Source organism: Arvicola amphibius, chromosome 14 (assembly GCF_903992535.2).
Source record: "Arvicola amphibius chromosome 14, mArvAmp1.2, whole genome shotgun sequence".
NCBI classification, from domain to species: domain Eukaryota; kingdom Metazoa; phylum Chordata; class Mammalia; order Rodentia; family Cricetidae; genus Arvicola; species Arvicola amphibius.
In genome coordinates, this window is record NC_052060.1 from 13267918 (window position 1) to 13282187 (window position 14270).

Consider the following 14270-nt stretch of genomic DNA (forward strand, 5'->3'; position numbering starts at 1 on the left):
AAAAAATTAAATACCGTGTTAATCACATAACCCTTTATTCACCCTTCGCAGGCCCCCCATAAAACAGTTCCTTCAAGATCAAGTACAATAATATGTTGGTAGAAGCTATAACCTGTGGGTTTAAACACATTATCCTAGACTGTAGAGTTCTATAAACACGAGCTTGGTATCTCTCTACACAGGCAAATGAAAGTTCTTATTTATTTTATTTTCCTTGCGTTTATTTAGTGGGGTAGGGGACATGTATGCCACACGGCATTTGTCAAAGTCAGAGGACAGTTGGCAGGAGTTGGTTTTCTCATTCTAGCATGTGGGTTCAGGTCTCAAACTCGGGCCATCAGGCTAAGCAACAAGTGCCTTTACCCCGAGTCATTATCAGGCCGGCCCAAGACCTTGCTTTTAAACTTTGATTTTTAGACTAAAGGACTTCAACAAGAGCCGTGCTGTGGACTGTGCATATGCCACAGACTGTTGCAACTCTGCCAAAATGAAGACTGTGCAAACAATTGAAAAGTGGAGGGGGAACCAAAAATGAATCAGTGCTAAGAAGTGGAGTGGGGGTTGGCTTGGAGCTGCATTTCAACTGCAATTAAGATGAACCCACCGCGGTGCACAGACCTGTGAGTGGTCAGCATGCCATCCGCCTGTGCTCCCAGCCGTATTCACCAAGCATTAATCTGCTCTGTTGCCAGTTCTTGGCTGAATGGTGCTTTGTGGAACCATAGGGAGGCTGGAAGCCACCTCTACCGACCAATTCAAACAATCCCGACAGACCTCGGAGGTGCCAGGCAGTAACAGCCTGACAGCTCACGTGTGACTCAGGCACTCTGGATGAGGAGACAGCGTACACAGGGCAGACGCAGAGTAAAGTCTTTGGGAAAAATAAACAATTCCATGCTGAAAATGTAAGGCAGAAGAGGCCTGTTAAGTCTTCCTGAATCTCCCCCAAGAAGAGAAGAGTTCTAAAAATAGAACCTAGGGCTTCACATATGACAGGCAGGCGTGTTACCACTGAGCTACATTCTCGGCTCTGTCAGTTTGAAATTATTCTCAGGTAAGTAGAAAAAAAATATTTGGCTGTTGTTACCAGTCGAAAAGAACCTAAGCGATGTGTGCCCAGTCTGGATGCAGACTGCATGTTCTTTCTTGGAAACGGAATGAAGAACACAGGCTCCTCAGCACAAATCTACATTTAAATACCAGCACTGTCCTTATGATTCAAGCTTGACCTCAGTCTTGGTTTCTCTATCTGCCAAATGGAGAAAATGGCCCACCCCATAAAATTACTCTGAGTAAATAAGACACACCTATAAATCGTCACAATGCCTGCTCTACAGTAAACAATCAATGGTGCTATTGTCCTTTTAAGAGGCTAGTGGTGGGGTGGCTACCAGTTGCTAATGGGCCAGGGAGATACAAAGATCAAAGCAGGATTTCTTAAGGCTACCTTCAGCAGACTGTTCTCAACTGCTTCATCTCTGTTGGCTATGCTGCACCGGAGTCTCCTGGTCAGCAGTGGTCCCCCAGAGCAGGGTTTCCTGCATATACTCGGGGAACTGCCTGTACTTTATCTTGCGCGGTCAAGGTGTCTTGTGTCTACACACAGCATGGGGCTGAAACACAAGTTCTGGGAGGCACAGCCAGGCCACTTGTAGTCCTCTTGCTTTGTAGTAAGAGAGACACAAGTTTAAATTCACCTTTAAAAGGATTCTACAGTCAAAAGAGGCTTCTTCGGAACTTATCCCCGCGTCGCCTGGCTGGTGTGGCGGCCTGCTGGTGGCCTGCTTACCTCGGAGGCGATAGAGGTGAAGCTGCTGCTGAAATGTACGTGCTTATGGATCTCACTGCCATTGGCCGTCAGGAGCCAGTCCCCAAAGGCCTGTTCTTTGCTAGCCGACTGATTGCTGTGGCTCTGGTTGGGCAGGAGCTCGGCCATGTCCCAGTGATACGATGGTGTAGCTCCAATCAGTGCAATGAGGATGGCTTCTGTGGCCACATAGAGCTGAAAGTAAACACACAGAATCCAATGCTGCAGATGTGGGCATTTGTGTGAAAAACTTGGGAAGCCTGCAAACCTTGAAAGATACAGTGATTGGGCTAGGGATGTAGCTTAGTCGGTAGAGTGCTTGCCTGCCGCTGCATAAACCGTGCCTGGTACAACATTTCTGTATTCCAGTACTTAGGAGGTGGAAGCAGAAGGATCCAAAGTCCAGGTTTATCCTCAGTTACACAGTGAGTTCAAGAAAGCTTAAAATACATGATACCCTAACTTAGACAGGCAGAGAAGAGAATGAAGAAGACAGGAAGAGGGGGAAAGGGCTGGAGGGATGGCTCAGCAGTTAAGAGTGCTAGGTCTTCTTCCAGAGGATCCAGATATCATTCCCAGTACCCAAAGGGCAGCTAAGAAACATCCACAACCCCAGTTCCAGGGAATCCTGTGCCCCTCTCTGGCTTCCACAGGCACCAGACATGCATGTAGTATACAAAAATACATGCAGGCAAAACATGCACACACATAAAGTAAAAATAAGTAACTGAAGAAGATAAGGAGGGAGAGAAAGAAGTAAAGAGGAGGAAGAGAGAGAGGAGGAAGAAAGGGGGATGTCTTGCTTCTGCATTTTGTTTTGTGTTAGCTAGAAATGGGCTACATAAGAAGCCAGGAAGAAAAGCACGAAGAAGCAGCATCCCATGCTATGAGAGGGCCACAGCAGTCCACTGGGGAGCACTTTGTCTTTCTTCAGTCAGTTCTCCTTCCATGTCTGGGATGTGTCTGACGCTGCAGGCTCGGTGTGATACTGTAAACACTGACAGCAAAGCCCGCATCACTGGATCACTGGCTCTGGCTTAAAAGACTCATGTTCCAGTTACTTCCTTCTCGGCACAGTGTTTTCAGCCCAAATAATCACCTACCCAGGGCTCTTGGCTTTGCGCTCATAACCTAAACTCAAAACCTCACTGTTTTAAAATGTAACATGCAACTCATAACATGTAGAAGGATCCAGAATCCCAGGCACATTCAGATTACAGCTTGTCACTGTATTTAATCTTGGTTTAATCTAACCATAACTGTCCACTAACAGAAAAAAAATAAAGCACCAATTCATTCAAGAAATATTTATTGAATACATATGCCATCTGCCCATTGCTGTAGATCTAGGGACTTCTCACAGTTGGGTTTATGGGGATGTTGAGGTCTCTCAGACTTTACTGATATGGATATCTGTTTATGTTAGCTCTAACTGTTAAATGATTATTTCAGATTTAAAATTCACTAAGAAAATACACAATTAGTGTGCAAATTACGACAATCTTATTTTAAGAAAATAAGATCCCCAAAGCCGGGCAGTGTTGGCGCACACCTTTAATCCCAGTACTTGGAAGGCAGAGACAGGCGGATCTCTGTGAGTTAGAGGCCAGCATGGTCAACAGAGTGAATTCAGGGATAGGGCCCAAAGCTACAGAGAAACCCTGTCTCGAAAAACAAAAAAAAAAAAACAAAAAAAAAAGAAAGAAAGAAAGAAAAAGAAAAAAAACAAAAGATCCCTAATAACTTTGAACTTGGTCTTAAAATACTATTAAACAGAGTGTCTAAAAAATACAAAGTATGTGATTCCTATCAGTGTATCAGTGTACGGCCATGAGCCGACTTACTGTAAGAGCTACCGAGGCACATGAAGACAGTCTGTCAGAAGACCTGTTCAGTTCACCGAGAACTCTAGCTGGGAGCTCTTTGCACACTGTTCATCAGGGGCATGTTCTGCTCAGTAGACAATCAGAAGCCCACAGTGGAGCCATTTATCAGTGCTAGGCAATGGAATTAGTCCAGAAGAGAAAAGGAGTCATGACATTTTGTGCATTTCTTAGAAGCTAATGCAAAACCGGGGTTATGACTCGTTCCCTCTTGGTAAGGCTAAGGGGACACAAAGCGGTCCCAAACTATTTTGAGTGAATGGACTGTGGACGTTTTAGGAGAAGGGCAAAGCTACCATGGATCCATACACTGTGAGATTATTATAAGGTGCAAAGGAAAATATGCTCCTAGGCTTCCATGCTCCCTGGTCCTTATTTGCATACTATTAAGGACATTTTAGAAGAGGAGGCAATCAGCTTATAAAAAAAAAACCTTAATAATCACAAGAACAAATAGATTACACATCTAGCAGTAGCTATAATTACGAAGCCGCTTTCATCCATTTAGTGACTGCCCCTCTGATTACAATCTGCTGAAATCTAATTGATGGGTATAAAGAAATGAAAAACATGGGCCAAGGGAACACAGGAGATGACTCAAAGCACAGCCTTTCATCAGGCAAAACAAACTAGCCACGTTCCCGCTCTACTGTGCCTCCTTCTACATCTGTGGATTCCGCTCCTCTCCCTGGAGGCACCATCTCCTGTCAGCAACGTTAAAATGCTTCCCATCCTCTGTAAGTCAGCCTCATTTACTGGTTTCCTCACCAACTCAGCTTCCTCTCCAGTGACCCAGAAGCTGTGCTCACGCACATTTGTTCTGTTTGATTCACCTTTTGGCCTTCAAAGTAAATAATTCAGGGTCCCCATATTCAACAGGAGGATGCATAAGTGACCAAGAAGGACACCAGCATGTGCTTTTATAATGCTAGATATGTTCCATTCCTAGGATAGGTCTCTGCTGAATATATATTAGCACATAATATTTTTATCTGGATTGTTCTAGGATAAGCAATATTCTAGAGAAAAGAAAATGCTCTAAAGGGACATCTCATCTGAGGTGTGCCTCATTATGAAGGTCACTGTTCAGGGAATATACTACAATTTGGGGAAAGCGGTTCAAAATGAAGGGGTGCTATTATATTGCTTTATTTATAGGGAACAATGGAAACCAGCTAATCAGCATGTCTGAAGCAGTGTGGCCCCACTTCATTCCTAGCTGTCTGTAGGTAGAATAAGCACTTTCTATCTTTCTCATCCTCTCTGCCCTCCCCCCACCTCTCACAATGTCGTCTTGACCCCTTCTATGAACAAGCATGAGTGTGCATGCATACATGCAGACATATATGTTCAAGGTCTTTAATACACGGGTTTATCATCTTATGTTAACTGCATCTCTTCTACGTAGTGCCAGCCAATGGTCATGCTTGCTTTGGCTACTCACCAGGGAGACACAGCAGGCAGATAGCAGCCATGCTGTGTGATAGACATTAAACAAGAACACTATGAGATTAGGTCAGCGACGTGAAGCCCAAAATGCATAGTTACATTAATCTTGGTCTTCCATACTGCAGTAATCCTGGGGTTACATGGTCATAGGAAGTCAAGGGTGACATAAGCAACCCTGAGATGTATCACCCACATGGAACATAGGGGTGCCTTTCCTCAGTTTGCCATTTTTGACTGTGAACTTTCCCACAGCACACACATCCGACTCTACCCCCCACCAGAGAACAAAAACCGTCTCTCGTTCTTTACTATCACTCGGCCACTACCATGTGCACACTCACCCACATTTTTGTCTAATGAAATCACACCTATCAGCGAAGGTACTTTAAAGCCACAGTAAAGAAACCGCCATCTATTCTCCTTTCACGTGGGACGAACAACATCTCACATATATCATTGTCTCCTCCGGCTCCAGCTCCGGGAAAGAACACCACAGACGACTGGATTCCTCCCATCCTGCCCCTCGCCCCAGTGTAATTACAATTACAAAAGTGACTCAAGGGCATTGAAAATTTAAGTTTCTCAAAGTGAAGGTTTCTAAAGTAATTCTGTAGCAACACCATTATGGGATTTCATAATATTTCTCAGGAAACCATCCCAACCCTAGACTGTGAAGTCATGGTTATGTCTGGCATTTACTTTGTGAGTCAGAACAAGAGACAGGGCAATTAAAAACCATTCAAGGGTTCCTCTAGCCACAAAACCAAGATGAGAGTGGCTTCACCTAACTTTAGGAGCAGATCCTTTTCAGGGGAGCAGAAAAGACAAAAATCAAAGTTGATTTCATTGCTGGCATTTTATGCACTTAGGACTCAGTTGTTTAACTGGTCAGCCAGAAACACTGTGTGGATAAGCCCCTACTTGTGAAAGCAAGACCACATGCCCGGTGTCTGGAGCAGAGAGCATTATTAGCTATTGACTGAGGGACTTGCTGAGGGGATGTATTTGAGAGGTTTAAAGTGTGGAATGCACACATCCTAAATCACCGGTGCCTCTCCTCTCTCCTCTCATGCATCTACACTGCATCACAGCTCAGATTCCCGAAACTCCTCAGCAAACTGCTCTGGTCAAATCAATGGGTGCAGGATTATCTTCCTATGACCCACTTGCTAACTATCTCACACACAAGTGGTCTGCTCTGGCCTACTTGCTCCCAGGCGTGACTTACCATGAGCTGTGAGGACACACAGGTCTTAACCTGAGCCTGAGGCTTAGCCACAGTCACACTCTCTAAACTTCACGACTTCTTGAAGGACGACTGGATCTTAATGGTATGTCATTGCCCAAGCACTCCTATCTAACCAGCCTCGCCAGAGGGTCCAATGGGATGCTTCTCTTCTGAACAGCAAAGTAGTAGTACAGTACTATGCCAGCAGTGTGACCCAGGACTTCCCAGACTTTAATCAGCAGAGACTGCCTGGTCAGGGCAAAGACAAACTGTCTCTTACCAGCTCCAAAAATAGAGTCTGTGTCACTTGGTTATTTGTTTGTTTTATTGGAGTGTATGTGTGCATGCGTCTTTGTGAATGTATGCCACGTGGTGTGTGACTGCGTGTGTGTGTGTGTGTGTGTGTGTGTAGGTAGGTGTCAGTGGAGACCAGAAGAGGTAGTTGTGAGCTGTCTGATATGGGTGCTGAGAAGCAAACTCAGGTCCAGCACTTGCAGGGACATCACATGACTGAGTTTGAAAGAAACTGAGTTTATCCTAGAATATTTTCAAGAATTGCTAAGAAGTGTGCTATTTGCTTACCCTTCTCTGACTGGACTGTTGCTTGTGCCAAGAATTCCTTCCCCTAAGCTTTAACTAACTCCCCAGCAGCCTGCCTGTACCTCCCCCAGAGTGAGAGACACAACTTTTCCCTGGAGGAACAGCGAGGGCTCCTAACTTTTGAGTCGCCACTCCAGCCCCATCTGATACGCATTGTAGCAGAGGTATGAGAGGTATTCTCCACTTCTGCAATGGTGTTTTCCATCTCAAACAACCTTCAAATTTCTCTCTAAACCTAAGCTTCGTCTTTCTGAAGGCTGCAGTAAAGCTCAGTCTCCTCCCTTACTGTCAATGGCTCGATGCATTACTTACTGGGGAATTGGTGTTCTGCATGACCATGTGTATAGATAAGAGTTAACTCTAACTTTTTAAAGATCTGTAAAGAAAGTAACATTTGCCAGGCAGTGGGGGAGCATGCCTTTAATTCCAGAACTCGGGAGGCAGAGGCAGAGGCAGAGGCAGGCAGATCTCTGTGAATTTGAGGCCAGCCTGGTCTACAAGAGCTAGCTCCAGACAGGCTCCAAACCTACAGAGAAACCGTGTCTTGAAAAACCAGAGAGAGAGAGACAGAGAGAGAGAGAGAGAGAAAGAGAGAGAGAGAGAGAGAGAGAGAGAGACAGAATATTCATACATTCATGCCAATTTGTATCCCTCTAAACACCCTGTGCACCACTGTTAGAACAGCATACATATGTATGTTCAAACTAATTCCTTACAGAATGGTATTCAGAAAGGTAATCAAACCCAGTGATCTGGGCCAGGCATGATGGCACATGCCTTTTGTCACAACACTTGGTGTGGCAGAGGCAGGAGGATCTCTGTGAGTTCGAGGTCAACCAAGGCTACATACTGAGACCTTGTCTGAAAAATAAGCATAAAAACAAACAAATAGATTAAAACAATAAAAGTAAGCCAACAAAACTGGTTCTGGCATTTTATTTTTTATCCTACTACTTACTAAAATTCTGGGGAAATTCTCTTATCGGTAACTATTTCTCTCTTTCAAGTCAAATGAGGGTGGTCAGGGAAAAGTGGATGCCGTAGTGTATTAGGATTGGACTGCTACAGGGTGAGTTAAAAGCTTGGGGGAAGAAATCCTTGGCAAAAGCAGTAGGTCAATCAGAGGAGGGAGAGCTAAGAGAACACTGCTTAGGCTTCTAGGAAAACGTCCTAGAGCTAATTCAAGTTTCTTCCAGACTCCATCGTGCGATGTCCCAGCAAGTGCCCTCGGTCTGTTTTCTATGTGCTATATTCATGAGTTTCTTCTAAATCAATTCAATTTCTACAGTGTTTATCCCACCTGTATTTATTCTGCAGGGAGAGTGTGAGTATGGGGGTCAGAGGACAAGTTGTAAGACGACTTGGTTCTCTTCTTCTACCGTGTGGGTCCAGGGAATCAAACTCGGGGCTTCAGACTTGGTACTAGGCACCTTACCTGGCTGAGCTAACTTACCAGCCCTCAGTTCAAATTTGTTTGCAAGTAAATCAACATAAAAGTACAATTTGTTATCAATACAGCTGCCATTTGACAGATGGAACTCCCAGAGATACCTACAGCATCACAAAGTCAAGTGCTGTCTAGGACGTTCTTGTCTAGGATGACCGCAAAGAGATATTACAAGCCAGATGGAGGGAGGAGGTGTGGATGTGAAGGGCAGCTATGTTTGGTTTTGTGCTGAATTGGGGTGGGTGATTTTGTGTTTCACATTCACTGCCAGACATTAGCTGGTTCGAGTCGACCAGCACGGTAGCTGGGCCTGCAAGCACTACTTTGCCCAGATCTGCCTTTACCTCCTCTGATTTCTTGGCCAGGCAAATGTTTAAGTCTATGATCAGAGGCATCTTTTTCATTGAGAAGGCAGGCAGTGGGAATGGCACAGACTCCAGTCAGTCCTGACAGGCTTCTGACCATCTCCTCCATTCCCTACAGACTGCCCTGCCAAGTCTGAGCCCCAACACCACACATACCAGCTCCTGTAACAAATGAATGATCAGATCCCAAGAGGGCAGTTATTTGTTAGTTAATGCATAATTTCACATCTTAGATGTTATTTGTCCTGCCTTACATGGTAAACTACAACACCATCTTAAACAAATATGGAAAAATATTAGTATCATTCAACCTGAAAATAAGTACATGTGTGCTTGCGAATTACTCTCTACATTATTTGAAGTGCTTTAAAATTATTTTAAAATATTTAAACAGAATGAATAGCAAATACAGTGAAATAAAGGAGTGTTATTAGGTGACATTTTCTCCCTGTTTGAGAAGAAGAGTGTCCATCAACAGGCAAGAGGTAAAGTCCAGAACAAAGAAGGGCCCCAGCACCACAGGGTGTGGGTCTGAACTGAAAGCGAGAAGCTGATAAGCAGGCTAAGGTATGGTCATAGAACATGGGTTGTATGCTGCAGTTGTTAAAAATAGAATAGGAAGTGCTGGCTTGTGACCATTGTAACAGGTTCCCAACCTTAGCACAACCGATGGCAACGCTCTGACCTTAGAACCCAGCAGCCAGGCCCCTTCACCTGCCAAAACAGAACAAAGACCAAATCCACCAAAGACCTAGTCCAGAGTTTCAGAACCCAGTAAAGTCCCTAAGTGTTTCAACCTTGCCTTTGGGCGTCTTGCTAACTGCTCTTGGTAACCAAAGTGTGTCAGCTAGGATGTGATGGCTTGTGCATAAAGGGAAAAGGACAGTGAGGTTTGGGGCTTTGTGATTTGGGCAGGTCCCCTGAGCAGCTGCTGGCTGGCAATCTAGACTTTCTATTGGGTTTTAAGGGTGTCTGTGTGTGTTCTCTGGTGGCATTACCTCTCAAAGCTAGCAAGACCTCAAAGCTAGCAAGACGTGTAAGCATTGCCAAGAGACAAAACTTGGCGGTAATATACATTTCTACAAAAGAAGGGCTATGCGCATATTTATTTAATAAAAATTCTAAAGGGATATACGCCAAACTGTGACCCTGGTAGGCCCTTTGAGGAACTGTTTCTTTTTTTTTCTTTTATCTACAACCTCTCTTTTTTTTCCTCTACCTGTGTGCCTTTTAGTTTGATTCCCCACTGGTCATAAAATAGCTTCCAACTGTCGTAAGGACACAATCTAGTGTTCTAAAAACATCAAGGTCTACGAATTATGCCAATTACTACTATTACTACTGCTACTACTTCAAACTGGAATCCACAGGGATAGTTACAAATGCTTCTTTAACTAATTTGTTTGGATCTATACTGGACTCATAGTTATGTTGATCAGATAAAGTATTGACTGCTAAAGACTAGGGAAATACCTCCAAATCTGCAAAGTGAACTTTTGTGGACAGCCACCTCCAAAGGCAGGGTGTGGACTGAGGTTCATTTGCATAGGCTCACTCAACCATGCTGCAGCAGAGACAGCATGCCAGGGCCCGAGTTCTTTCTACTCAAGTCACATCGTCTGCTTTCCCATTTGTAATGACTTCTGTGCTTCCTTGGAAGGTGACACCTGTTCTGTCAGGGCGCTGTGAAAGAGCTGCAGGTGGCCTTGCCGAGCATGCTCCTGGGATCTAAATGCTGTGTAAGCACCGGACTAGATGCTTTCCAAACCACACTCTCCTTCTGAAATATCCCAGATCCTAAGAAGCCCGCTATACTGCCTGGAGCCTCTTGTATCTCTACTGCCTCCCCAAGAGGAAGGTATCTAAAAGAGTTGCAACTTTATCTATGCTATACACCTGGGCAGGCCAAGACAACCATTGATCCTGAGAATGTAACCGAGGCAAGTATGGCTCACGCCCCCCCCCCCCCACTTAAACTGGCATAAACAATCGGCCAAAAGTCCCCAGGACATCATGACCTTCAGGAGGCCTGTAATGGCTGTCCTTGGTTGTCAACTTGACTACATCTGGAATTAACTAAAACCCACGTGGCTGGGTACATTGGTGAGGCATATTTTTTTCTTAATTAAGTCAGTTGAAGTGGAAAGAGCCTCTTTTAATCCAGATCTTTTGAACTTGGAAGATCCACCTTTAGTCTGGGCCACACTTTCTGTTGGCAGCCTATATAAAGGACTTGGAAGGAGGAAGTTTTTGCTTTTTGCCTGTTTGCTTTTGCTTTTGCTGGCAAGTCCATTCCTTTACTGGCTTTATAGCCTATTTCTTTGAGCTCCTGAAGACCAGCTGAGACATCTAGTCTCAGAAACTGAACAAGTACTAGATTCTTGGACCTTTGTTGGCCATTGTTGGACTAACTGGATCACAACCTATAAGCCATTCTAATAAATCATATATATATATATTATAGATAGAAAGATAGATATTCATTCTATAAGTTCTGTTCCTCTACAGAACCCAGACTAATACAAGGCTCAACCAAGTTCTAAGTCCAGAAGCAACATAAAACTTATCCCAACTCACAGAGAACCCTGGTGATGAGCCATTGTGTTTCGGAGTCACCATTAGAAAGCTCTTGCTAGGTACAAATAGGTTTTCTATTTCTATTTCTATAGCTGAGCCCCTAGATATGAACAGATTCTCTTCATGACTGAAGCCTTGTGTTGCTGCAGACCGGGCATAGACTATGGTTCAATAAGGGTTTCATTAATGCTTATGATGCGACCTTCATCGCTTGTTTATAACAGGACTCCAGAAGAACCAGTTATCTCAACTGGAGGAAGGGACATGGTGACAGAGACAGCCCACGTACACACCTACAAGACAATCACCCACTGCCAGTAACACTCTGAAACCTGGCAAATAATGACTAAATGTCAATCATGGGTTAGTGAGCTATCAAGATCATGGGCTTGGAACTGTTCCTTAACAAACTGCAATGAACTAGGTCCATCATTAATGCATGTATGGGAGGACTGGGGTGGGCTGGAGATCAGCAGTAAAACTCTAGTATAGAAAGCACAAGGCTCTGGGGTTGGATCTCCAGCTGGCAGTTGGGGAGTAAAACATACAGGGAAGTTTAACAGATCCTGACCCAGAATGCTGTCTTTTCAGTACCACACTTAAGAAAATTTTATTCTAAGTTGGTGAACTCCTGGCTAAGCAAGTGAGAAGACACTGGCATAGGAAGAGAAGGGTGGACAGAGAGGTGGTCGGAAAAGATTGATTGCCCAGAGAGGGAGTATATACTTGGAATTCCTGGTTAGACAGACTATTGTCAAAAAAACCATTCTACAAAGATCAGACATCACAGTTACAAGTCTATTTCTCTGTATTAACTAATTTTTATTCTGCTCAGGGAAGGCTTCCCATATATTATCACTGGAACCATGTTTTCTGGCGAATGGTGAAATCGACTGAGTTTTTGAAATTTCAATGGGAAAAGAGAATGAGTAAGTCAGCTTTTACCTCGCTGCCTCCCTTCCTGCAGCAGCATCACTGAAACGCTGAAGCAACCTGTAGGCTCTGCTTAGATCTGTGTCCAGCCAGCACTTCCCTTGCAACAACTGGCTTAGCTATCAGCCTTCCTCATCATGCCCCACTTCATGCCAGGAATGCAAGACTCCTGGGCAGGGAGCTAGCTAGCTTCACCTTCCAGCCCTGGTGCTAGGGATCAAATCCAGAATCTTGCACATGCTAGGGCTTCACCACTGACCTGCATCCCAGGGACTATGTAGCTCATGCTGGCCTTGAATATGCCTGAAAGGAGAGGCATCCTCCTGTCTCAGTTTCCACAGTATTAAAACGACAAGAGAGAACCTCTAAGGCGCCCTAGAATCAAGTTTTAGGTTGAGGTGTGCAATTGGGTTCGGAGAATTCTATACAATAAACCACACTATATGTAGATGGTATTATTTCCCTATAGCATCAGACCAAAGCTGGCCTCAGCGCTGAATAACCCAGTAGAACTTTAAACCACAAAGAAATGAATCCCGTGCATAAGTCAGAGAGGGCCTCTAGATACGACCTTTTGTGGATCTGCACCGTCTGTCTTAGACTGCAAGGTGATAGAGCCACGGGTTAGGGTACAGACCCCCTTTCATTTTTGCAGCAGATGGCAGGTAATGGTTTTCGTCCCTTAACTAGCTCTGGCGCTTATGTGTCAGTGCTGTGGTTGACAGGCTGGGAGAGCTCAGTGGCTGGCCCGCCAGTGCGGGGCGCCCGACCCCTCCCGCCCCGCTCTCACGCGGTACCCGGGGCCCCAGCTGGAGCGCCCGGTGGGCCATGGGCAACCGGGGACTCACCTGCAGCAGCACGGCCAGCAAGAAGCACAAGTACATCTGGTAGAGGCCCATCTCGCCCACCGCCTGGAACGCCTCCTCCACCTCCATGGCGGGCTGGCGGCTGAGGACGGGGCCGCCACCGCGCCGGAGGACCTGTCTGGGAGGGGGCCCGAGAACCGGGCTGGGCGGGCAGGAGGGAGGGAGGGAGCACCGGGCCAGGCGGGAGGGAGGGAGCACCGGGCCGACGGGGCCCAAGCGGGGACCGAGGACCTGGCCGACCGGAGTGGAGGACCCGGCGGGGTTCAGGTCCAGGCCCAAGGCTAGGCCGGACGCTGCGGACGACCGACCATGTCCCGTCCCGAGGCGCCCCGGAGATGCTCGGCTGGTCTCTCTGGCGCGGCCTCCCCGCTTCCTGTCAGAAGTGACAGGAATTTTGGGGGCGAGCGGTTGGCTGGCGCGCGGAAGGGAAAGAGGAAGTGGGTGCGGCGCGGGCGGCCACGGGGATTCACGGGAGGGGCCGGGAGCTCCACGCCGCGGCCCGCGGGGTTCGCCCCTTCGCACGAAGCAGAGGAAGGCCACGGACAAGGAACAGACAGGGCAGGTGGTCACGGTCGCCAAGGTCTGTCAGTGGAGTTTGGATGGAGAGGTGTGGGGACAAATTACCAATGTTTGTCCCTTAAAGCCCCCTACTCCTAATCCTGTTTTGTTTTTAGCAGTTGCTTACTATTCAAAGTAGCTAAACAAGCCCTTCTCAACCTATGGGTCAGGACCCTTCAAGGGTTGAAAGGCCATTATACAAGGATCACATATCAAATATTTGCATTACAGTTTATAGCAGTAGCAGAGACATATCTGTATGGTTGAGGTCACCACAACGCGAGGAACTGTATTAAAGGGTCGCAGCATTCGGAAGGTTGAGAACCATTGATCAAAACTATAACTCAACTTGCCTGTTGGTGTTATAAAATACTGTGACCGAGGCAACCAAGGGAAGAAAGTTTATTTGGCTCACATTTCCAGTTACAGTCTATTATTGCTGGGAAGTCAAGGCTCCGGGAACTTTAGCAGCTAGAAATAGGAAGATGGGGTCTTCTTATTTAGCCTTTGCCTGCCTGAAACTTGATATGTAGACCAGACTGGCCTGCCTCTGCCTC

At 45.9% G+C, this 14270-nt stretch overlaps 1 protein-coding gene across 5 annotated transcripts in view; it reads right to left on the reverse strand.

The window, feature by feature from the left end:
• Window positions 1–13603, reverse strand: part of Slc22a15 (solute carrier family 22 member 15) — a 56508-nt gene extending 42905 nt beyond the window's left edge. For 4 of the 5 annotated variants that reach the window (XR_005283189.1, XR_005283188.1, XM_038312038.1 and 1 more), the window contains exons 1-2: window positions 13138–13603; window positions 1790–2002 (exon numbers count right to left, since the gene is read on the reverse strand). Coding sequence is in view for 3 of the 5 variants with exons in the window: in XM_038312038.1 (XP_038167966.1) it covers window positions 1790–2002; window positions 13138–13224 (300 nt within the window). In the remaining 2 variants the exon portion in view is untranslated. Of the gene's footprint in view, window positions 1–1789; window positions 2003–12548; window positions 12580–13137 lie in introns of those variants that run through there. The other variant, XM_038312039.1, reaches the window with a different exon arrangement.
• Window positions 13604–14270: the final 667 nt, after the last annotated feature.